Source organism: Ascidia mentula, chromosome 1 (assembly GCF_947561715.1).
Source record: "Ascidia mentula chromosome 1, kaAscMent1.1, whole genome shotgun sequence".
NCBI lineage: Eukaryota > Metazoa > Chordata > Ascidiacea > Phlebobranchia > Ascidiidae > Ascidia > Ascidia mentula.
Genome location: NC_138566.1, coordinates 6,868,640 through 6,892,296, shown reverse-complemented (window position 1 = coordinate 6,892,296; position 23,657 = coordinate 6,868,640). Strand labels below are relative to the sequence as shown.

General features: G+C 40.7%; 1 protein-coding gene across 2 annotated transcripts; it reads right to left on the bottom strand.

The window, feature by feature from the left end:
• Positions 1-104: 104 nt before the first annotated feature.
• LOC145914454 (orphan steroid hormone receptor 2-like) lies at positions 105-23,274 on the bottom strand. 2 transcript variants are annotated; one of them, XM_083002293.1, is made up of 17 exons: positions 23,130-23,274; positions 13,212-13,302; positions 12,720-12,828; positions 11,877-12,004; positions 11,326-11,440; positions 10,741-10,946; positions 9,101-9,290; positions 6,405-6,584; positions 5,460-5,586; positions 5,109-5,145; positions 4,582-4,718; positions 3,906-4,008; positions 3,377-3,534; positions 2,550-2,689; positions 1,927-2,064; positions 1,260-1,365; positions 105-1,048 (listed from the first exon to the last, which is right to left on the bottom strand). In XM_083002293.1, the coding sequence occupies exons 2-17, from the start codon at positions 13,299-13,301 to the stop codon at positions 694-696; spliced, it is 2,319 nt and encodes a 772-aa protein (XP_082858419.1). In that variant the 5' UTR covers position 13,302; positions 23,130-23,274; the 3' UTR covers positions 105-693. The 2 variants fall into 2 exon arrangements, with proteins under 2 accessions (XP_082858419.1, XP_082858414.1); XM_083002288.1 differs by lacking the exon at positions 23,130-23,274 and adding an exon at positions 13,942-14,069.
• Between the last annotated feature and the right edge of the window lie 383 nt (positions 23,275-23,657).

The window sequence follows — 23,657 nt, the reverse complement described above, 5'->3', positions numbered from 1 at the left end:
ATGTATCTGTGCTAGCAACCATTCAAAACGAACGATAACATTAACTGCTTGGGACTGATCTATCGAATCTTGCTGCCACATAAAATCACAAAGATTTCAGATCACTAGTTTTATTTTGCGAAAACGTCAACATCGATCGCATGACGCGGGTGCAGCGATGCTTCAGCACAGCGTAACATGGATAGAATTGACAACAGGGAAAGGTACTAGAAGTGATAGAATGTACACGATCGATTGAAGCAGCACGTAGACGTTTTGACGCCGACGTAAGCGGTGCAAAACTCGCGATAACAGGGGTTGGTTTGTGTAGAATGTGCGTATTATGCGAAAACAATCAACTACTTTTTCAGTGGAATGCGCCCTTAAACGAGAGACATTCTGTTTTGCTACACAAAGCAACCTGACCGTGTTAAGTTAAGCGTGATGGCAACAATTTTCTACTCGGCATTCTTCGCTTTCAATTTTCAGCAGTGGATATAAAGTGTCCCTTAAAGTATTGAACTTGGCAGGAGAAGAGCACAACGGGGCATTACACGGCACATCAACTTGTACCGAGAGGCTCGGTTTGACTTCCTTTTTTTTGCCACCCTACCTATATATGCTGCATCATAGTCCCAGAAAAATCAAAATATCCCTCACGACATCATGGTTTGAAACAGCGCCAAGCGAATGTCGAACTAGAATAACATTCACTCAAGAAGAAGTCTCGATAGATGGAGCATCCACAGGGAGCATGTGGTCTTCCGAAGGTCCTTCGAGGACGTAACGGGGATCGTGGATCATCACGGAGGCGGGGAAGTCGCGGCCTCCTCCTCCGTCGCTATCCGAGTTCGTGTCGTGCACGAAAACCTCCTCGTTCTCTCCTTTTGCGCGGGAGGACTCGGATGACAGAGATCCTCCTGCGAACTCCGATGTCTCCATGCGGAGGATATACGGGATGATGGAGTCGATCTGCACGTTTCCAATGAGTCCGGCGAAGAAGAGCTCCTCCGTGAGAGCAGGAGAAAGAGACCGGAGAGTCGGAAGGATCAGGAGGAGACTACAGATCCTGGAAGATGATAAACCAACGGTAAATTCGATTCCTACCAACGGGAATTGCCCATTCTCACAACAGCTCGGCGTTATTGGGTGGGCAAGCTGCTTTTTCGTGTAGCCACTTGTAACACTGATTATTTACTACATTACTCAGAGTTTAGCGGCTTGTCTGTAGATCTATTTTTTTTTAAAGAATCTGGTCGATTCGCGCCAAGGTATTTTACCTGTCCTGCTCTTCTGGAAATTGTTTCGCGTGGTGATCACGAAGCTCCGTGATAGTTCGTGATTGGAATCGGTGAACCTGGGGCCGATGCGCAGCTTTCACATGATCTAATTACAATAAAAGATCGATTAGAAATGAGGCGACGTCTAAAGGATAACCATACGAAATATGATTATTTAAAGCAGTGCTGAATGGGCCGCAAAGCCTGTCACCATGCGTATATCAGTTGTAAAGTCTGTTCGTGTGAACGCGCACTAATTAATAATATGTCTTAAGAGTTGGAAAAGTTGCTCACCGTAAAATACATCTACATAAAAAGAAATCTCATGTGGCAAAAAATTGTCAAAAATATTTCAACACGGTCCGCAAAAAATATGCAATTAAAGGTGGACCGCGGGCTGATGAAAGGTTGTGATCCACTGAATTACCCAAAAGCGACAGTGGGTATATTTATAACGATTGAACTTTAAATGACTTGAAGGCCCTTCGGTTACAACAAACCAAAGTTGTAAGTGGGTTTGCCTTCAACCGGTCTGATTGAATACTCCGTAGAGCGCGGACACGTCATTTTGCGCAGGAGCACAATAATACCAATGAGTTGCAGATTTGTTGCCGTTCCAGGCCCCAACAGTATGAAAGAATTCAACCGCTAATATGGTGAGACTTACCGGGACTGAAAAGCACGAGCGACTTTAGGTAGGCGAACTCGCGCTGATCGACTTCGAGTCGCTGCATGCGCGCAACCAACTCTTGCAGTTTATTGATGTGTTCGATGACCCGCTGAACCCGGCTCACCGACAAGTTGCCTGTTGAAGTTAAACAATGCAAAGATTGTGGCGTACTTTATAGTGACCTGCAGACAGGGCCTCTGTTTCGACCTTAAACGATTCATCAGTGCAGCTAAGTTAGTACCCAATGGTTAATGGCGGCGGTATAGTCACCACAAAGTAAAACTCTTGCTGGCTGACAAGATCGTTGTAAGTCACACCATAGCCGCACTGATGAGACATTTAGGTATCCGTGCTGTCTGCTGTGGTTGACTTTAAAAACTAATTTGCCCTACTGCTTATACATTGTGGCGAATGTCCGGCATCGACCACCGGTGAAATACAATCTACATTTATTTGTCTCATGCAGAACGTCATTTTTTGTGAAATTATTTGGTTTATGTTTGTTTTCTCTTTATTCTCTTCGTGGTGAAATATATATTCGCCTGGATACATTTTTACCGCTGTCATGCGAACAATGCTCACAACTTCACGTGAGAATAAAACACGCCACGTAAAGTCACCTTGTTGGAAGTTGTTCCGCATGTGTTTCAGCACTGTGGTGAGGACCTGGTTGAGATTCATATTCCTGGCACACTGGGCAAGACCCAACGTGAAGAGTTCGTGCCAACAATCCCGCAATAATGTCGTGTGACATTCAGCTCTGTTAAAAAAAGACTTGAGTGTTTTTGCTGTGTATGTTAGGGTGGGGTGGGTGCCGAAAATGGCAGCGCGCGCAGAAATTAACATAACCCGCGAAAGTACAGCCCCTAATTATAATATATGTCGCTACAGTATATTGGAAACGAACGCGCTCCTTTTTTAATGTGGGAAGGAGCTGCTTAACTCCAGGTGGAGTCCTGGTGTTAGATGATAAATATGCCAGCTTGTAAATTCGGAAAAAAATGGATTTTCATGTGGTGGAATAGGCCACATGGTATTTTCATGAACAACATTTCGAGCAGACAATCTGGAGCACTTTAAGATGCAATTTCAAAAATACAGAAACATGTCTTTATCATTGTACCAAATATACAATTAACTGGCTCAATGTGACAAATCTCACAGCGGTTTGTGGTTAACCCCGTGTCATCTCGTGCAACGATATGACCTTGCAATGTATTCTGTTAATGATTTCGACAATGTTACTGTCAGAATTACCAAGGTTTTCTGATGGGCTGAGCTCCACAAGTGATTTTGCGACACAAAATAGCGTGAATGGCACACATCTATGTTATTTGCAAGAACCAACTTTTTTGTCACTAGAATTACCATTAAAATACGAAAAATCCTTAAGTATCACAAGGTTGAAAAAGTCTGCGTTATAGTTAAAGTCAAGAAGGCCCCATACCGTAAAAGTTGGAATGCAAAAATTGATCTGGCCCACTGCGCAGACAGGAAAAGTAGCCTCGACGCAGACTCGCAGATATAATGCACATTTGGTGTCCCGGATGATGGACTAGGCATGGTGAGGTCAAAGTTAAAGTTGGCTTCTGTCATTAACGGGCCCTGTGGGATGAAAGCATCAATATGTACTACTTTACCACACATTTTTGTCCTGAGACGGACCGCCAGCGAAAAAATAGGAATTTGAAACTAAAATCACAAGCGCAGTAGTAAAACCAATCCAATAATATGTTTTTACGTTGCCTAATATTGATAAATAATGCAGACAATATCACTGTTTGCATACCATATCTTATCAGTGCCGTTTAGTGACCTTAAGATGGTCTTGCAGTCACCTATGATATCTGATAAGTTTAAATACTGACATTATTTGCAGGTCACTTGCTTCTACACATTCACTGACATTTTTCAAAGCCGACAGAATAAAACGATTCGGCAATTTTTTTGGTATGAGTGTTGTGTGCAAAGTTTACCTCGAAATCCAGAACGGGAGTTTGAATTTGGGCAGACGACGGTTCCACGTGACTGCTGCATGACGTACAACGTCTCAGCGTATCGTTGAGGTTGTTCAACACTCTGGAATACATACGAGAATCTTTAAGAAAACTTTCGAATTTACTTTTTTATTTCGGGTTTCTTCCCATCAAGGTCAGAAAGCTTTTGCGCGGATAAAATTGTTTGAAAGCGAGTTTTCAAGGTAAATGCGAACCACAGGAATTGTTGCATTTCATTTGAAGTGAAGTATCAAGAGTATGGAAAAATGAATCGCTAAAAACGTACAATTCTCTACAGCATGTACCGAGTCCTATAAGAAGGGTTGCCATACCGTCCTTTTTAATTATTGCTGATTGTTCTAAAGGAGAAGTTCCACAGTCCTTACTTTTAAGAAATGTTTTCAGTTTTAAACCGGTGTCGTTATTTTTGTGTTGTCTCAGTTCATTAAAAATTTTAAAATTAAATTAATTTTTTGGAAATGTTTTTCAACCTTAAACCACCCTTTGAAAGGTCGCACAAATGACAACCGTGCCTATGATGGCTGGATTTCACCGAACGGAAATGCATGAGCCCTTACCGAAATAGCAATTAACAAAAGCTTTGCCTATGAGTTAAATTGTCGCAATTTTAACTGCGTTGTGATTTTATGTTTACTTTGCGGAGTCTTCTGCTTTTTCATTGACGCCATTTTCATCGAGATCGGGTCGCGAGAATCGCTCCGCGTCAACAACTCCAGATTTGCTGAGATGAGCCATGGTTGACACAACACTGGCCAACGTACTGAGGTTCCCCTGTGAGTGACGTATGTAATCAGTGTTTCCTAAAACTTTTCCGTAAAAAAAGATTATTCCTTATGCAAGTGGTATTTTTTTGGTAAATTATTTTTTTTTTTTAATTTTGGCAGTTTTCTCTGTTGATTATCTTTTTAAATGCTCATAAATTTATCCTTCTAAGGTACTGGGGTGCTGTACTGTGGCATGAGCGTGACGGAAAACTGCCCTGGAAATTTTAAGCTTCATATAAACAGACCGGAAAATTGTTAAGAAGGTATCAAATTGGTTTGGCGGATATTTAAATTATTTATTCTTTTGAAATGAGTTCTGACAAACGTATTTAATTACGTAGAGTTTGGACAAACAAGGTAGTTGTAAAAATCAGAAAACTAAGCAAAGTGGACAAACCTGATTTTGCTTATCCATGAAGTCAAGCGTCGTCGATCTATAACCAATATAATTAAATATTACTTTTACAATGGTCACAAACGTTTGTACAAATTAAGGTCAACGACGATTTTGCCAAATCACAGATTCAACATGCAAGCTTGCTTCATGACTTAAACAAATAAATAGGCGGAACAATTTTGTCGCATGGAAATTTTTTTTCACCAAACAAGCCCACAGACAACACAATTTCGTCGTGTATTATTTATAAATAAAACCCACGCAGATATAATTCAACCCTATTTGACCGTCGCACGGTCGTTCGTAGAGGACGTGTAACTAAATTTAGAGCTTCCGGAACAAACTACTCACCCTTCAAATGGAACATGTCCTTTTCGGGGTCTCTGGTACATCGTCAAGTCGCCGGAACCCATGGCGGCCGACAAACGGCTGTTCTCCTCCATATGCTTCTGCAGGGGTGAGCGTTCGCACTGTACAGCTAAACCGAACGGGAAGAATGAAACATATTGCACAAAAAATAATAAAAAAAAATTTTACCAGGCTTTATAAATTACATATAACCAATAAGGAGCCGATAGTGTATATTATGTGAGCTGCCCAACGGATGACGGTGTCACCACAAAGTCATTGGCCTGACCGTTGGGCAGGCAAGATGGTCTGCGATCGTCACACCCAGCTTCACTCATGAGATATATTATTAGGTCAAAACAGTGGCCATCTACCTCACACAGTATATATTACACATATAGTTACTCACAGAAGGATGAACAAATAAGAGCGTGATTTTTGTGCACTGAGTAACAGCGTGGCAGGAAATAACGTTTTTTTCAGTATTTAGACCTTGTTGGTATATCCGAGGCTGCCAAACGCGTTAGGATTCGAACAAATGGAATCTGGTGCGAAAATTCCAACTTGCTACAAATGTGGATAGCTTTATGAAAATTGGGGTGGGGACATTTTATATATCTTTATATAAAGTAATCAGTTAGTGTCTATAGTTCAGTTGTGCCAACGGCCTGTATAACTCCTAGACCAGGAATTCTCACTTTTTCGCTTACGACCCCTTTAACTGGTCGAAAATTCAAGTTACCCCTCGTGCTTGATTGACAGCAATATTTTGATATTTTATTTCAACAATTTAATTGTAATGAAACGATTGGAAAACCCCAGAGGGGCGTACTTTATGCAATCATGCAACTGAATGTTGCACTTTGTGTGGTAATGAATTCTTTCGATCCATCAAAGTCCCAAAGTTTGGGAAGCAATGTAGCAGATCTACAACAAACACGAACTCACAGTCAGATTTCATGCCCATAACCAGGCATTTCTGGAGACGGCAGTATTGGCATCGGTTGCGGTGCGTTTTGTTCACAGAGCAGTCCTTGCTTCCGCGGCAGGTGTACATCAGCTTCTTGCGAATGCTCCGTTTGAAAAAACCCTTGCAACCTTCGCAACTTTTCGCACCGTAATGACGCCCTGTATGCACAAAGGATAATTGCGATCACGTCGGTGATTTGCGGGGGAATCTGAGCGGTCACGTTGATTTAACTGATTGTTTTATACGTCATCTTTTCGCTATAAGCAAGACGATAACATTTTAATTAAACTACAATTTTGAGTTTCTGATTGCTGGAATTGACGCATTTTATCTAGATATTTTTTTACATTTATACGACTCAATTTATTTTAACCTTTTTTTAACAACGAATAAAAATAAGAGTTAATGACGAAACACAAGTGGGACAAAAATCTTACTAAAGCAAATACAACGACGCCTCTATTGAAGGCCAGGTAACAGCATTTATGCATTGTTGTCCTTGCACTTGAAGAGGATGCGACTGGCGCTTGACCTCCGCCGAAAATAGCGCGAGAAAAACATTTCTGGCATACTGCGTTCATAACATGACGTTTGAGGGTTACCGAGGGTGCAAGTGGGTTTTTTGATAGGATTAGCATCGCAAACATCCTTCAGCATTGACGTTTATTATTGTCGGCGGTTGAGCTAACGTTTGGGAATGTTGCACAGTGTTGTTTTTTGTGCCGCTGAATGATGAACGATCGCAGGCGATCTAGATCGGTGGTAAAACAACAAACAGAGCGGGGCCACACATTTCATGACTTAAGTCTCGTCATATCGAAAAACGCGGTTATTCATGGTCAAGAAAAATTCTCAGTATATATTCGAAGCAAATTTATCAATTTAAGACCCAATTGCAAAGATTGTTTTAGGAAAGAATTTGTTTTTATATGGATATAAAAAATTATATCAGCAAGAAAGCCATTTTTTTGTGCTTGGGAGTTTCCAATGGTGAGCGTAAGCTTTCAATGAGCGGAATACTATATTGCAACAAAATTTCATTTAACTCAAACTTTAATTAAAAACGCTACGAGGAACTTTTTCTCATATCAGTGTATTTTAATAAAGGTTAGGCGAACAAAAGCAAGAAGTTCAAATGCAAATTAGACGCAAACTGCACGTGTATACTATTGTTTGAAATCAGCTTCCCAGGCTCTGTGGCTATTACGACGGTTTGCATTTGGAAAAAATTTAGCATTTCTGCTTAGCAAATGCTGGCCACTGAAAAATTATTTAGGTTTTTCAAACATACTTCATCAAATTCAGTACGAATTAAAAAATGAACAAATTTTCAGCTGTAATTGCAGTAACATATTATCAGAAATCAGTGGTAAAAGGTTTCTCAAGAGCCCTGAAACTCCACTGGTTATATTAGACAGCTTGTGTTATTTTAGAGGCTTATATTACAGCATACAAACTTAAAGCATCCCAATCTACCATTTCCACCCACAGCTCTGGTTTTTACGCTTAATGGTGTTCAGTGTTTTTATTATTCTGAGCTAATCCGAATCGTAGCGAAAAGATATGTCAAAGCAGTGCATAAGAGTGCAACACAGCAAACGCCCTTTTCTAATAGTTCATAACTCCAACACGAACCGCGAACGACTTTTAGACGCACCGCAGTTTACCCGAGGTCAACCGCGGATGACCTCGGACGGGGCTAACATGCGGTCATCCACTGCCGGTTCACCTCGTGTCACGGGCTACCGCGAGGCAACTTCGACTCTTCGCGAAATTGACATTTGACGAACTGCAAGGGATTCCAGGAAAAACCTGAATGTGGTTTTGCGAAAGATAATTAATGTATTTTCTTGCGATCATAGCTCACTGGTTTTACGTGAATGTTTTTCTCGCTACAAGAAAAAACGTGATACTGCAGGGCCCTGGAGATTTTTTTAGACAATGCAAAATAAAAGTGTTTAGGTTCATCTTGGCACACGTTTGTTTCTGAAGTAAAAAAAAAACGCTTAGTTACAACGCAAACAGTATCGCTGTTCACTGTTTGTCGGTGTTTGCAGAAACAACACAAACAATATTGCCAATCGATTTATCACGATTATAATGCAGAAGTGCGTTTTTGCGAGTGTGGCACGAAAAAGATGGCGACATTTTTCATATGTTTATTGGGTTGGTTTGCAAAAAACCCACAACGACATCAAACAACGTTTCAACGAGTTGTTTTTTTCGCAGGGAAATTGATTATGGTGAAATGGGACAGGAAATTCCATTCCAGTTTTCGTGTGAATTAAAATAAAAATTTAATCCAATCACAATCGCCGAAACTTTCATATTTATGAAACTGTGCATTAAAGATCCACGCCAAACGGTGTTGGTTTCTACATTAATACGAGCTAATCTTATTAAAATTTATGGACATGTGGCACACTGTGTGTGGTTCGCACAAACAAACAAATTATGTCCAACAAAAAGGTCATTCACCCGACGTGATTAATATCATGACCTTTCAAATCGGCAGTGGTTCTGCAAAAAAATTGATTTTTTCTACTGCGCCACCCAAAATTTTAATGCTAATTTTTTTGTTTAGTGTTTCCTCCAATGTACACGAGCAAGCGAGAAATTCAAAACAAATCTGACATTTACCGGGCCGCGTAAATACCGGAGGACATCGACTCACCCGAGGCACGGTCGCCGCAAACTACGCACAAATCCCGGACGATATCGAGCGCTGACTCGGAGTGGGACTGCTTGGCGATTGGCGTATTGTAGGGTTCGGCAGATGCTATGTGGAGAGGGTGGGTGGCTGGTCCGCTTCCTCGGGCAGTGAAGATGAATGAAGAAGCCGTGGGCCCCGCCATCGGCGAGATCTACAACGTAACCGGGATTTAAAGGGAAACTGTAGAAAATAATGCGTCGCGTTAAAGGAAAACTTAGTGAAAATTACAATGATTTAAAAAATTAGGTGTGTTTTACACCTGGGTCCAGTTTGTTAACGACGAATTTTTGTAATGTTGTTCCTGCAATTTCTAATTTCTTTGGGGTATTGTTGAGTTTAATACCTACGATATATATAACCCGACAATGGGCATTCGAGTTCGCGACATAAAACACATCATGTTAGCAAGACTGCTAAAGCGGACAAACCTTTTTACAGTGCCTTGCTGTGAAATTTTGTGGGAACAAAAAGATTATGTTCTGATTTTTTAACGTTTGTGTTATGAACAGACCGACATCAGCAGCGCGTTTTGTTCAAATAAATCCCCAGAGAAATACTAAAAACAGAAATAATCTTTCTAAACCGAAATTGGAGCAGTACAATAAGGAGAAAGTCTGCAAAGTATAACGAGATCAACTTGATCGACGCAAGTTGACTTGTCAAATATTGTTACCTTGATAAAAGTTCAACTCCACGCCCAAAATGCTGCGTCACAAATTCACCAAACATGTCAGCCGATCAAAACCAAAGGTCACATTTACTTAACGTTCGCCCCTCCCCAAACGGGCTCCTTTACGACAACCAATGACGTCACTATACACACACTGACGTAAAAGCGCATTCCAGGAAGTAACGCCATTAGCTTATTTCAAGTGCATAAGGAGTCGCTTGTTTTAGGTCTTGGTCAAATTGTGGGGGCGACAAATCGCACACAGTTTCCTGGCAACGGTAATTTGACCCCTTCATATTGAAAAATTGCATGAGGCGGCCATTTTACAATTGGACGCCTTTTATTTGACTTGACACTATTAATTTCTCCGCATTGTTGTCATGAAAAGAGTGAAAGCGACATCAGCTATAGTCTCCGAGTCCGTGTTTTTTGCCTATCTCTTTCGCCCTGCACTCACTTGCATTTTATGATGCTTGCTATCAGCGGCAATTTCGTTGAGGTGTTTGTCAAAATACTTCGTGGGCAACTGAACGAGGCTTACAACGTGACCAGTTTCGAAACAATCCTACTTTCGCGCGCAAAACGTATTGCGTCACACCAACAGCAAATAACGTGCGTCTAGCATGCAAACCCCATGTACTGTGTGCTCCCACCGATGCTGCGATATTGGGAGTTGTAACTTACGTGAACTTTTGTTTATGCTGTGTTTATCTGCCACACCTTAAAGTTCGACCAGATACGTTCTATATCAGCGGTTCTCAACGACCACATGGTATGAACAATTGCCAATAAGTGTACGACACACAGTGAATAAAAAACATAACATTTCTTTTCCAACTACTTTTGTATATTTCAGTGTCGACTAATTACCTGCCTACAACCTTTTAATCTAACACTGGTCAAGAACCACTGCTCTATGCATTTCCCATACCTGCAGGAGACCTTTGGATTGAAGTTCAATCAGCTTTTCAGGCGTTAACTGATCCAGGGTAAGAACTTGTGTGGTGGCGGTATGGTTGCTTCCGATCATCGAAGCGCCACCTAGCGACGTTGAGTGACGCTGAGGGGAGGATGACGTCACCATGACGTCGTTTTCGCGGTGACCGAGGGGCGGCCGATTTGAAGCAATTGTGTGAACTGCATATGATCAAAAATATTTTTTTTTGCAGAAAATTTGTAAAGCACTCAATATTTGTATGTGATATGTTTTAAACTAGTTGTTATATAGTGCTCCTGTTCAATTAACTTTATTCCATAAAATAAAATGAGAAGTAGAATCCAATAAAATATTTAGTTTATGTTGTTCGCGGGTTCTTGTATAGTTGCTACCCACACGATCAGACATGAAATAAATTGTGATCGTGAGAAACGTCACTTTTTTTAATTTAAACAATTTTAAATTAAAAATCAAGTAGATTGAAACGTCACCGACGTTTACGCAGTAAAAATGTTGAAACAATGGTTCTGTAAAAATGCTTGGTCGCCATTTTAAAGGAATGTCCGGTTTCAAACTCACCAGAATCGTTGTTGTGCATTTTAACAGCAGCAAGCATAGAGTCGTCCCCTCCCGTGTCCCCGTCCGTATGAATAAGGTACATTTTGTCGTCGTCCAAATCACCATTTCGAAAAGCCTACAAAGTGTACAAAGATTGACAACCTTAAACTCGACACTACAAACTGTTCCGAGATATTGGAGTCACAAACAACAAATCAGCGTTTCAACGAAAAAATGGAGGTTTTACAAAGTATCGGTTTGCCTTGCCCGAAGTAGGGCATTCCCTTGAGTTGGTTGGGTAAACTGATAAGCTTTGTTGTGACCAAAGTACTAAATGCGTGCCAGTACCTGTGCAGCTTATGAGTTCTGCGATCAGTTTTGTTTTTGACAGTTTGCAATTTTGCATGGAATGACAAAATGTTATTCACATAAAATAAAAAAACATTTGTGGTAAAAGGTTGGGATTTTGTCAGAAATTACATTTATAAGTAATACCTTTTAGCAACCATCAGCGTTAGCAACCGTCATATATTTTCCGTAAAAAACGTGCTGCAATTGTCATCATTACTAACCTGTGCACCGGGTGACGTGTGGTTGCCTCCAACAAGATGGCCGCCCATCAGGGAAGAGATCGTACGTTGGGTTGTCGGGGATGACGACATGATTTTGGGCTCGAGATGATCACTGCGTTTTATTGGGGCTGCGCAACGTCATAAGATTGCAGTGTTTATGCGTAAAATTTATGCAATGGCGATAAACAAAATAAACGAATTAAAGACATGCCTTAAAAGCACGGATGAAGTGGGCTTTTCGGAAAAGATTGGAACTGAAATATTTCAAAAGTACTGAAGTAACAACACAGCATAATTTTTGCGTCCATAGGCAACATGCTAGAAAGGGTTGCAAGCGTATCCAAAGTAGGTACTGAAGTAATTCGAACTAAAACAGGACTGTGCAATGTGCACTTACACCTTCACATTGGATACGCTTGTAAACCTTTCTAACACGTTGTCTTCGGTCGCAAAATTATTGCTGCGATGCCTTATTTCTTAACATACACAACATTACTGCAAAGAATGTTTGTGAAACATGTACGTTGATCGCAAAAATCGGCATTAGCGGGTTTTATCGGAATGAGTTCCTCTTTTTTCATCGGCCACATTATAGCGACAGGGCAACAGGAAGTGAACAATAATTAAATTAAGAAACAAGAGGCCCATGTCGTTCATTATCCTGGCACGGTTAAACGAGGGAACAGGTTTCCAGCCGTCAAAGTTAAACGTAAAAAAGCGACTATGAATCACGATCTGACGGCCTTCGTGCAGAATTTTGAGCATATTCCTGGGACATTGGATACTTACAACATGTGCGTATAAATACTGTCGGCAGTTATCCAACGAATGAAAACAACTTACGAGGTCTCGTTGTCTGCATTTTCACCGACGACAAGACGTTGCCGTCAGACCCGTTTCCGTCGGAATCGCTTTGCAGCAAATACAATTTCTCTTCGCACTGGATTTCGCCCTAAATACAAGGTGAGTTCATAATGGAGGGCATCTTTGTAACGCACAGGAGCATTATGAGAAAGGCAGAGCCTTACGACGATGTCATTGGAATTCTGTCGCGAATTCCGTGCAACATGTTGTATTGAAATAAGTTACCGCCGCACTAGTCGACAGTAAAAATCAGTTTTTCTACTACTTGTGTTTGGAATTAGCGGTACGATTCGTTTAGTATACCTTACTGTCCATGGTTTTGATTGCAAACATGCCGCTATACAACCCAAAGTACATTTGGATTGAACGTGTGGAACAAATACATAAAACAACGGAAGGTGTCAATATGGAGTCAAACAAAATGGCTTCCAAATTTAAAATTTTTCTCCACAAATTACGTTTATACTATACCTCGGTAGCCATAGCAACATGTCCATCATCCTCCGAGTTGTTTTCAGATTCTGAAACTGGCTGAAGATTGGCGCTGAGCATTTTCGACATTCTGTGAAACATTTGATAGTAGGTTTGAAAAGCACTAGTGCTATGGATGTTCATCATCATAGACCCTTAGTGTGTTATTAACAGATTTACCAAAAATGACTGTCAAAAACAAAAAGTTCCTAAGGTTAGACACTACACAAAGCAACTAAAGTAATCATATTAAAGTGTTTAAACATCATGTGAACATTTGTTTCAAACAAATCTCTTTCTGTCTGAAGAAAAAGAACAAGAAAATGATTTTCGCAAATATATGTACAAAATAAACATACTGTTGGTACAACTAGCATATTTTAGCAAATGAACGAGGTTTGAGGCCACCTTCCCCTTTTTAAAACTGCAGATTGAAGATTTATCGACGTTTATTCTATTATTTTAATCATATTAGTGACGAGTAAACATGAACGTGGAACATGGTCCTTTTATAAGCATTTCTTTTTTTCTCAAAATAAAACCTTCTTACCAACAATCATCAAATATTTCACAAACAAAAGCGTTTTTTAGATGTATTTATTTCTACACAGGCAATCATGCAACCTTTTGCCATTTATCAACAGATAATACAGTTTCCTAAATCTTACACTTTAAAAATGCAAATTATTAGTGGTAAAAAGGAAGCAATGAAAGGCATTCATTTTTGAACCTCTTTTCGCTGGACATTTTTTGCTCTAGTTCCAAAAGCTTCCTCCACTTGAAAAGTACTCCAGGCATAATATGGGAAAAATCCAGCTGGTAAGCATTCGACATGCAGATAGCAAATCAAGCAAACACTGGTACTAACTTACTTTATGACAGACTCTACCAGATTATAAAACCTAAACACAGTAATCTGGCATAATATCGTCACTTCGTCAAATTGTTTTGCCAAGAAAACTTTCTCAACTTCTTACACCAGGCCCGTAAGTCACAAAACAAAACGTCGTCAATTGAATCAGTTCACTTGTCTCCTTGCATTCATACACACCTACACAAATATGCCACACGACACTCGAACAGCATCGCTATGAAAAGTGAGGCACTTCTACACCACCGTTCTCTCATAAATTCATTACATTCGCCCAGTTACGCCACTCCTATACGTTGAACATTTAATGAACTTTGCCACACTGTCCGAACCGTGCAAACGACATTACCCCATCACTACCACAAGTTGCGGACCATCACAAAAACATCCTCATGTTGACATAACTTCCCGTACCATGTCAGGTCGCGAGCAAGAAAGGGGAAGATAGCATCTCGTTTGCCTGCCTCGCGAGCAAAGCAAAGCAGAATCCGTGACCTTCTCAGTGGGGCCCGCGCCTGTGTGTTTAACCCGAAGTAGATCAATACCCAAGCGCGTGTCTAACCTTTGCTGGACCTCAACCGAACTCATGTCATTAATACGCGAGCAACGAAAGCACGGAGCGTCGACCTTTCGACTGCTCGGCTAAGCAAAGGGCGTCGTAGGGTCATATCGATTTGATGGCGTGTAGACGGCGGAAGACGAGGGCAAAAGGCAATTTTCGACGTCGGCGCAGGCGGTGCTTGTTAGAAGGGAGCTGAAAAAACATTCGGAAACGTGTAGGGGAAACTTCCTTTCAGGCTCGGTCTTGCAAAAATTGAAAGGAGCTCAAAAAAAACTTTTTTAATATTGAAATGTTTGTGCTTGTTGGGCGCGTATGTCCAGATAGATGAGTTAATTGCTACAAGAAAACGCTGACAACGTGAAGTTACTGTTGTTTCTACCTCACGTTGCGTAATTAAACCACTTCCGGGAACTTCTCCGTACATTTGTAACAAATGTCACAGCGAGATTATTTGAAATAATATGAAACCTTAGTCCTGATCACATATTAGAATAAATTGCGGTACTTTGCCCATTACGATATTACGTAACTCTCTTGTATGAAGGAAACGCATGAGCGAGACTAGTTACGCAACTTTCCTGTATGATGATAAATCGGAGGAATGGCTTGAGACGGCGTCACAATTTAGGTTGATGTTTTTTTCTGACATACTGTACTTTTATTAGTGGATTCTCCGTTCCCGTACTTTTTTAGATACTGTGGACTAGGATTAACTTTGGTGTAAGGACTTTTGACTAATTCTGTTTCTTTTTTGCATTGTTCATCTGCGTTGTTGTTTTTTTCTGGGCAAAATAAACATGATTTGAATTTTGCAAGCAAAATCATTCACGACAGGAAACAAATGAACTGAGGAGAAAGACGCAAAATGAAATCATAAAATTTCAACTCACCACTGCAAAACTCTTCTCAAACAAATTGAAGTTACAAAACTGCAGTAGAAGCCGATATATTTCATGAGGCGTACACGCGCAAGCCAGCAGGGCGTAGCGTGTGTCATCCTCCAAGTGACACCAGGTCGCGTACGAATGACCCCACAAACATGTCAGGCGCGATATTTTTGAAATGCGCAATGGCAGAGCGCGACTGCGGTGACGACTGTAGACTCCTAACCGTTCGCCCTGCCAATTTGCATGCTTCCTCGCGCGGTGTACGAAGAAATTGATCACGAACCCGGTGTAATCCTGTAATGGTTGTACCACGTCGCTTTTAGCGGCACTTTGGGCGTCGTTTTGCGTTTAAGCGAAGTTTTCCGAAGAATCTTTGCCACATTACAGTGACTCTAGCATGTTGGTCAGCTTTAGGCACGCCAGAAATAACACTATTGTTTACGTATTGCAGTCACTCGTAAACTACTTTAAGGTTCAGGCAGATTGGGACAAAAGCTTCAGGATGTGGAAATCTAAAAGCACGCTTTTGTCACTCATTGTGGATATTTATTTTGATCCACATTACAGTCGCCATTTAGCTGACCATCTTAACATCAATGTAAAGTAACTTTTACACAAATACGGTGAAATGAATTTCCGATAAATCGAATATTAATTTTTTAAATATTTAAAATGATTTTATTTAGTGTGGTTTGGGGTAAGTGTTGATGTGAAGTAAATTTGAATAGATAACTCGAAATGACGTGATTTCGTGAAAACGGGTTTATATCACTTGAGAATGATTCAAATACAGACATAACGGCATTCTTAACAAAGCAGGCTTAACTAAAAGGCACATTTCAGCTTCAGTAATGTCAGCGTTCCAGTAGTTTGACACCAACTTTCGCAACTTGTGGGACTAAACAACGGGTTGCGGTCGCCCTTGACCCGAATGATCTCAGACAGTGAACTTTCAAGGTCAATTTCTCCCCTTTCTAAGGACACAGGAGGGAAGCGGCCAATTTACTGACGCCGCACCAGCCTCCGGTATACAAAACAGGGAGCGCGGTCGCTAATGACGTCACTCGAGGTCGATGACGACATAAAGATAGTGCGCGGCACGGAAGTTGAGTGTCAAGTTTGCTTGGGGTGCGTTCGTCGGGCAGATGGCGTGTTTGTCGTTTATAAACATTTGCGATAAAAATAACCGGGTACAATTTTTCATCCTTGAATTGCCAGTTTTTTTAAGTTAAAAAAACAATCGGAAAACAATCGACCTTGACCACCGGGGAAACTCTTTACTTGACATTCAATATTTTCGTTCCAAAATCGACCTTTTTCCAACGCCACTTGTTGTGCGTGACACAGGTGGAAACTTCATATTTTACTTTACTTGAGTATTATCGAAGTTTTTGCGGTCTGACAACCATTTTGATTTTAATGAGCTGTTTCTTTGAAAATTAACATCTGTCAGTGCCCAGACAATACAGTGGTATGCATTTAAATCCATTTAAAACTATATTTAAAGTAAACGAATATTTATCTGCAATCTACAACTTTGTTGGTAATGCCGTTGGCGTCCATTAGGAAGTGTAACAATCACTTTGACTCACTATAACATCGGTGACGTGAGCCCCAGACATGTACTTAAACCGCGTTGACCTGATGCCAAGCGACAAATCAAATACGTATGCAATCATACACGGAATTGTGCGTTCGGCATTACTGCGATTCTTTTGGCATTACTGTTTTCAATCAATCGTCACAGTACATTATCAAAAACAAGAAAACTGAAAACTTTCGTGTCGAGAAACAAGTACATAACGTGGTCGTAACCGCGTATGCAGTAAGTTGTGTATGCTAACAACTTGCGATCGCGTGATTTTTACAAGTAAGCATACGCACGCATACCTGTAGTTTAATAAAACATATTCCTGATTTCTTTAGCTGGATATGCAAGCGAATCCTCTGTTGCGAATCCCGTCGATTTGTTCTCAGTGACGACCAGTGCATAACGGGATACAAAACTGTAAGAGCGAGGTATTACCGCTATTCGGTGTTGATGGAACCGGGGTCGACAACTCGCGGAGATTTGTATAAGTGTACACAGAACCTTTACAACATCCAAACCACACGATCGAACCACCGTGCCGGTCTCGACAAGATCACCTCTATACTCGGGCAAAGGGCAAAGTAACAAGTGTCGTCACCAGGACAACGCCTGCGGCCAATCAGCGAAAGGCGGTTTGCTAAAAAAGGTTAATGACCCTTTTAGGGAAGGTAATTGGACTTTTCTGAAAAGTATAAAACGACCACATAGAACCTGTAGATTTTCGGGATTCATCAAGCGTTCATATCTTCAAGAACGCACATACATCAAACATTGACACGATTACGCCGACGTAGCTTTGGACTGATCTGACACAAAAAACGACCAAGATGTCTATACGAATCAACCAGCGCCGAGCCAACGTTACAAAATTACAGAACACACTCACCGCTGACAATGGTTACGTTACACACATTCTAACACACAAAAACACTCTAAAAACGTAATCCCAAAGCTTAACAGGTCAATTTCGCCATGGCGCCTATTTGCAAGACAGTAAAAAAAATCCATTTCCGCGCGCTCGCATTGCAGAAAAGGCGACAACGAATTGCTGAAAAGCTGCGTCTGTTGAACTCCATGGACCAAAGACAGGTTATATGCTGGGAGGGCAAACGAGGCCGTGGAATGTTGACAGAAGGTCGCGTTCACGACTGAAGCATGTATTGGGCACGAATAAATTCGGATTCACGCGTCGAGCACGCGGGTTGCCACGGGGTCAAAGGTTGTCGTTGGATCGGGTGATATAACAAATAGCCGAAAGACATCGATTGAGCGTTTGGAAACTTACATGCTTGTGAGGTAGACCCATCGCTGAAATCAACCCGAAACACACGTTATTCAAAGCGCAGCAGGTAAACTAAACCCTTTGAATAATTTTGAAAACTGAAAATCCCTGCGGGCAAAATTGGATTATTCTGCAGAAGACCAAGTGTATTTTATGCTCATGTTCAAAGCACATCTCAGCTGATAGACGTGTTTCGTCAGAATTGCTCGGAATGACTCTCGCTGATATCACAAAACTGGTCAAGCTGATTTAACTTGTTAGTAGAACTTCACAGAAACGCTAAAAGTTGTTTAAATTGAATGCAACTAGATGACATGATTGCATCAGGTTTATCTTTATCAAGGTTTCCCAACTAAGGGTCCACAGCGACCTATGTAGGTGGGCCGACAGTCCTTTTTATAACAACAATACGTTCAGCGATAAAGTTAGTTTGGGAGGTGAGGACATCACCAAAACAGGGTCTTCCAAATTTTCATTGGTAATGTGGGGGCCCACAGAGTTAATTAATTGCCAGGGGGTCCGCGGACCCAAACGAGTTGAGATGCTGATCTTCATTATATACAAGCTGTAATTGGGGGTTGCTTTTCATGGCACAGACAAATACAGTGTACCTGCTTCGGGTGCTGGGTTCGATGTTTACAAGACGTCTGGACTTCTCACCGGGCTTGCTTTTCGTGCCACAAATTGGTGCACCATACGTGCTTCGGTGATCGATGGCCGGTATTTTTAAGGCGCTGGTTGGCTTACGCGTGTACCACCATGGCCGGCTACACACTCTTGAATAAAGCCGAGAGCGACTCATTCATTCCTCTGTTCGGACTCCACAGGCACGGAAGATTATTTAAAGACAAAACAATAAATAATATCGTGGTTTAACATTCACGGTGCGCTTTGACGAACCTGAAAGTTTGGCGAGTTTTAATGATGTCGATGCTGTTGACACATGCGGACTCCGCTAACTTGCGGCTCCCAGTATGTTTTAGTTTAGTACAAAAAGGTCAAACTGGCTGTTTGTGTGCTGAAGACTGCGACCTATGTGATGCGAACACCGCTTTGACACAACTAAATGGCAAATCGATACCAAGTCAAAGTGATTGCTGGTTCTGGCGTCGAATTTGGTCAGGGGCAAGGTTTTTTAAGTCCGTGTCACGTATGTCTGAGTTACGTCCCTCCGGGTCCATTATTGAAATGCTATTTGCCTTTTTGCCTGCACTTTTTGTTTCAGTAATTCCATTTTGTCGCGCACGCGACGCTGAGCAAGGCCATCTGTGAAGCCAAACAACAAACAAAATGACCGACTCCGTGAGATGACCACAAACGTTGAGTTGGTAATGACAAAGGCGTTTTTTTTTTGTTTGAGGTTTTTTAATTATATATTTATTACGAACTGTAATTGCAAATATTTTTAAAGTTTACGTTGTGTTATTTGTGTATGGTAGAAAAAGGAATTAATTTGAAATATTTTTTAAGCCGATATAATGAGAAAAAACGACAAAATTGTGCGTGTAGTTTTACTTTAACTTTCTGTGGTAAGTTTTGTTTGTGATAAAATTGCTGGATTGAGAAAAAGACGCTCAGTGTGCAAATTCACCAGAAAGGGCAAGTGAACAAGGATTATGAAGGCAGATTTTGAAAAACACAAAAATTAATATTAATCTGATCGTTTTTCAGGTGTCATGGTGCAACACTGATTCACTCACAACTAGACTACATCATACCATTTGCAGATTTCTTCCGCTCCACGAGGAGTAAATCTTTAAACTATTTGATTTTACATATATTATTAGGACCTTCTAATGTAATAAAACGCATTTTTTTCCACAGGTAGCTAACTCTATTTTGTTGTGATAACGTTTACTAATAACATTAAAATCTCTGTGCAATTTAATTTATAAATTGTACACCAAGTATTTTAATATCACTTTGAGCTTGAATACTTTCAATACCACAAAAACACACCAAAACCAAAATTTAGCTTATTAAGTATTTATAATGTTATTTTTGATTCAATGATTATAGGCAGCGGGCATTTTCGACATTTTTCTTTCACGAGTTAGATTACAGCAGGGGTGTCTGACTGGCGGTTGCGGGGCAAATCCAAATAAAATGTATATAAATACAACATTAACCACGTTACTTGCATTGTACTTTACAAAAGTTACTGGTGAAAACGTTGGACTCCTTCCAAATCGCACCCTAATTAAAAGGTGTTTGGCTCAATTAAACAGTCAAATGTGTCGGCACCAACGCCCCCTTCCTATCCCTACCGTCAGTCGACTATATTTCGAACGAGCGGAAAAGCGCGCGGCTCATTGTGACGTAAAGAGTCACGCGGAGGTTAGTGTGGAAGGTCATCGCCGCGCGTTGTAATTCGGGAAATGCGGTGTGCGCTCAGGAATTGTCGTGTGGCTGCAACGGGGGAGTGGGGCTGTTCGGAAACCAGAATTTTTGGAAACGCTGGGAGGGCGTGGCATGAAAGGTGCGCCACACCCCCATTCAAAAAAAATGTTTCGCGTCAGGGGCTGTTGTGATTTCCAAAACTGCTTCTGACAAGCGCATACCGGTTTAAACCAGATCAATAGACAATGCATTTTTAATTCGTTAACCTTAAACCAGAGATGTGACATTCCCAGAAGCACGCTCGGGTCATGTAAGGGTTTGTGGTTTGTTTAAAGGAAATAGCTAACCCGCATGACTTAACGTTGATCGTGCTCTGTTTGCGCGGTCGTTGTCACAAAAACGCGAATGAACTCTAAGAGTGAGCTAGGAAATGCTCGTGTCATGCTGCAATTAACTGCACGTGTCGAGTTGTAGCAGAATGACATGAGTACTACCAAACAAAGGGAAAGAAAAAAAAACGGCATACAATTACAATGGCGTGCAATCTATTGGAATTTATTCACAGGCCTTCGAACAGTATTACTCAAATAAGTGCAACATAATAGCCTTCTATAAAGTCATTCACATTGGCCGAACAAAACCGAAAGTTCAGGAGACGAATACACGCGATATTAACAGTAATTTACAAAGCGGAAAATGGTGGCGAGTTTACTACCGCTGCACAGCGACCAAGGAGAAAAGCGGGAACTACGCGTTCGCCAGGAATGGCGTGCAAGCGCTCAAATCAAAGTGAGGTATTTTTGGAAATCAGCAGGCGGAGGCGCGAATTTGACCGGAGAGGAACTCTTGAACCAAAGGTTGGGCAGAAAATGAACAACCAGACACAATTTGGCGGCCTCGAGTTCACACACGACAAGTCTTTGTCTCGCAGCAACTAACCGTTTAAGGGTGCTATAAAGGCTTTTGGCAACCGAAGGTGTTTAATCGCTGCCGAAGGGGTGGCACAGCGCCATGTGTCGGCCAAGCCATAGTGGTGTAAGCTATTTTCGGTTCTGGGCAATCTGGGGAGTGTTCCCAATTTGTACCTAACACTTTTAAACCTGCTTGGTCTGTCTGACTAGTATAGCGGGACCCAAGCATGTGTGCTACTGCACAAACAGTTTTGAAGGTGCTTAGAACTGCTATTTATCTACTTAAAAAATAAGTAGCATTATGTTCACACAACATTCTGAAGCAAGAAAGATACCAGTCAATAAAGCTTAATTCTCAAAACAATTCCCAACATTTTTGTAGATTTTCTTGAAAAACATTTCGGTGATTTTATATTCATTAAAATTATTGTCATTGGCACTAGGGTTCCTCTATTTCCCGGATTTTTTACTTCCCGGGATTCGGGAAATGAAAAAAAAAATTCCCGGGATTCCCGGGATCCCGACAAAAAAATTGTCATTTTTTTCGTGCGTAATTGCATTATTTAAACGACTAAAATTTGTCTATTACACCCGCAAACATTTAATTTAGCAAGTTCCTGTCAAGTAATATCACATTCGCCAAGGTTAAGCTATAAAACGTAAAAAAAATAAACAGAATTTTTGTACCGCTAGGTTGCGCCCTAAAAATTTTTTACGTTGTGCTTACAAATGCGTACCAACGTCGTTTATAGTGTAAGTTTCCGCCATAAAACTGATTGAAAAACACAAAACAGGGTCATCATTTTGATTCATAGGATCCAAAAAAGCAAAAAAAGGAAAATTTATTCACTTCTTAATCTATTTTGCTTTGTTGCCATATTCCCGGGAAGTGAAATCAAAATTCCCGGGATTCGGGAACGGAATATTGTCGAGAAATCCCGGGAATATCCCGTCGAGACATTCCCGGGAAGGAACCCTAATTGGCACTATTCATAACGCAGTTGGAACAACACATCAACATAAGACATCTTGTGATGTCATACTATAATCAGCTTAGTTTGATAGCAATTAGTTACAGAAAAAACAACTTCTCCAAACTCTATCACACCCTTCATCATTACAGGATCATACCACAACAAATTTTGTTGCCAAATGATGCTGATTTTTTGTGCAAATTAAAATGTGCTTTGCTTAACCAAGATTTTTCACATTTACAAAATATACATTAGAGAATACACATCAGAAACCTTTTGCACATGCAAATTCACAACTTACCTGAAAATGGCAATGATTTTATGTGGCAATGGTTATATATATCATGCATCAAAACATGTCCTTTTAATGAAGTTTTGGCATGCATACCAGGGGTTGCCAAAGTATAAAACACCCTAGACTCTTGGTTTAATAATATGATGCTTTTTTTTATAACCTAAATACCGCACAGCACACAAAAAAGCATTTGGATCACACATACCTTGAATATGGTGACTTTCTTATGAGAGGTGACTTTCTCAAAATAAAACAGCAGCTGATGACGTAGTGGTGAAAGAAAGCATTTTCTGTTTGGGATTTCAGTCTCGAGACAATTCAGTTACATTCATTTTTTCTAATAATTATCTTGTTCTAATAAATTAGAACATGGTCATATCAAAATGATGAGTGCAGGTTAGTTAGTCATTCCAGTGTTCTCAAACATAAGCACTTCATACACTACTATTTTGATGACGACTGTAGCACGAAATGACACAAAACTAACCAACAGTCTCTGACAAAAATCTGTACAATACTTTTGCTTGTTCACAGAGCTATTTCCATATTTTTGGTAAGAAAAAGTTGGACCCCAAGTTATAGGCAGAACTCAGATCAAGGATTATTTACATTAGATTACCACCGCAAAAAATGCTAAAAACCGATTCCGTTTCAGTTTGTTTTTTACATAGCTCGTAACTAACACTGCAAAATGCTAGGAATATTGTTTATTTCGGCACTAACAACATTATAA

What these genes read in the sequence shown, in the direction of transcription:
- LOC145914454 (XM_083002288.1), bottom strand. Translation starts at nt 14,045, where the DNA reads ATGTCGAATGCTTACCAGCTGGATTTTTCCCATATTATGCCTGGAGTA. An exon ending in ATGTTGCTATGGCTACCGAG is followed by an intron (nt 12,829 to 13,211) that starts GTATAGTATAAA and finishes CCTTGTATTTAG; the next exon opens with GGCGAAATCCAGTGCGAAGA. An exon ending in TCATGGATAAGCAAAATCAG is followed by an intron (nt 4,719 to 5,108) that starts GTTTGTCCACTT and finishes CGTCACTCACAG; the next exon opens with GGGAACCTCAGTACGTTGGC.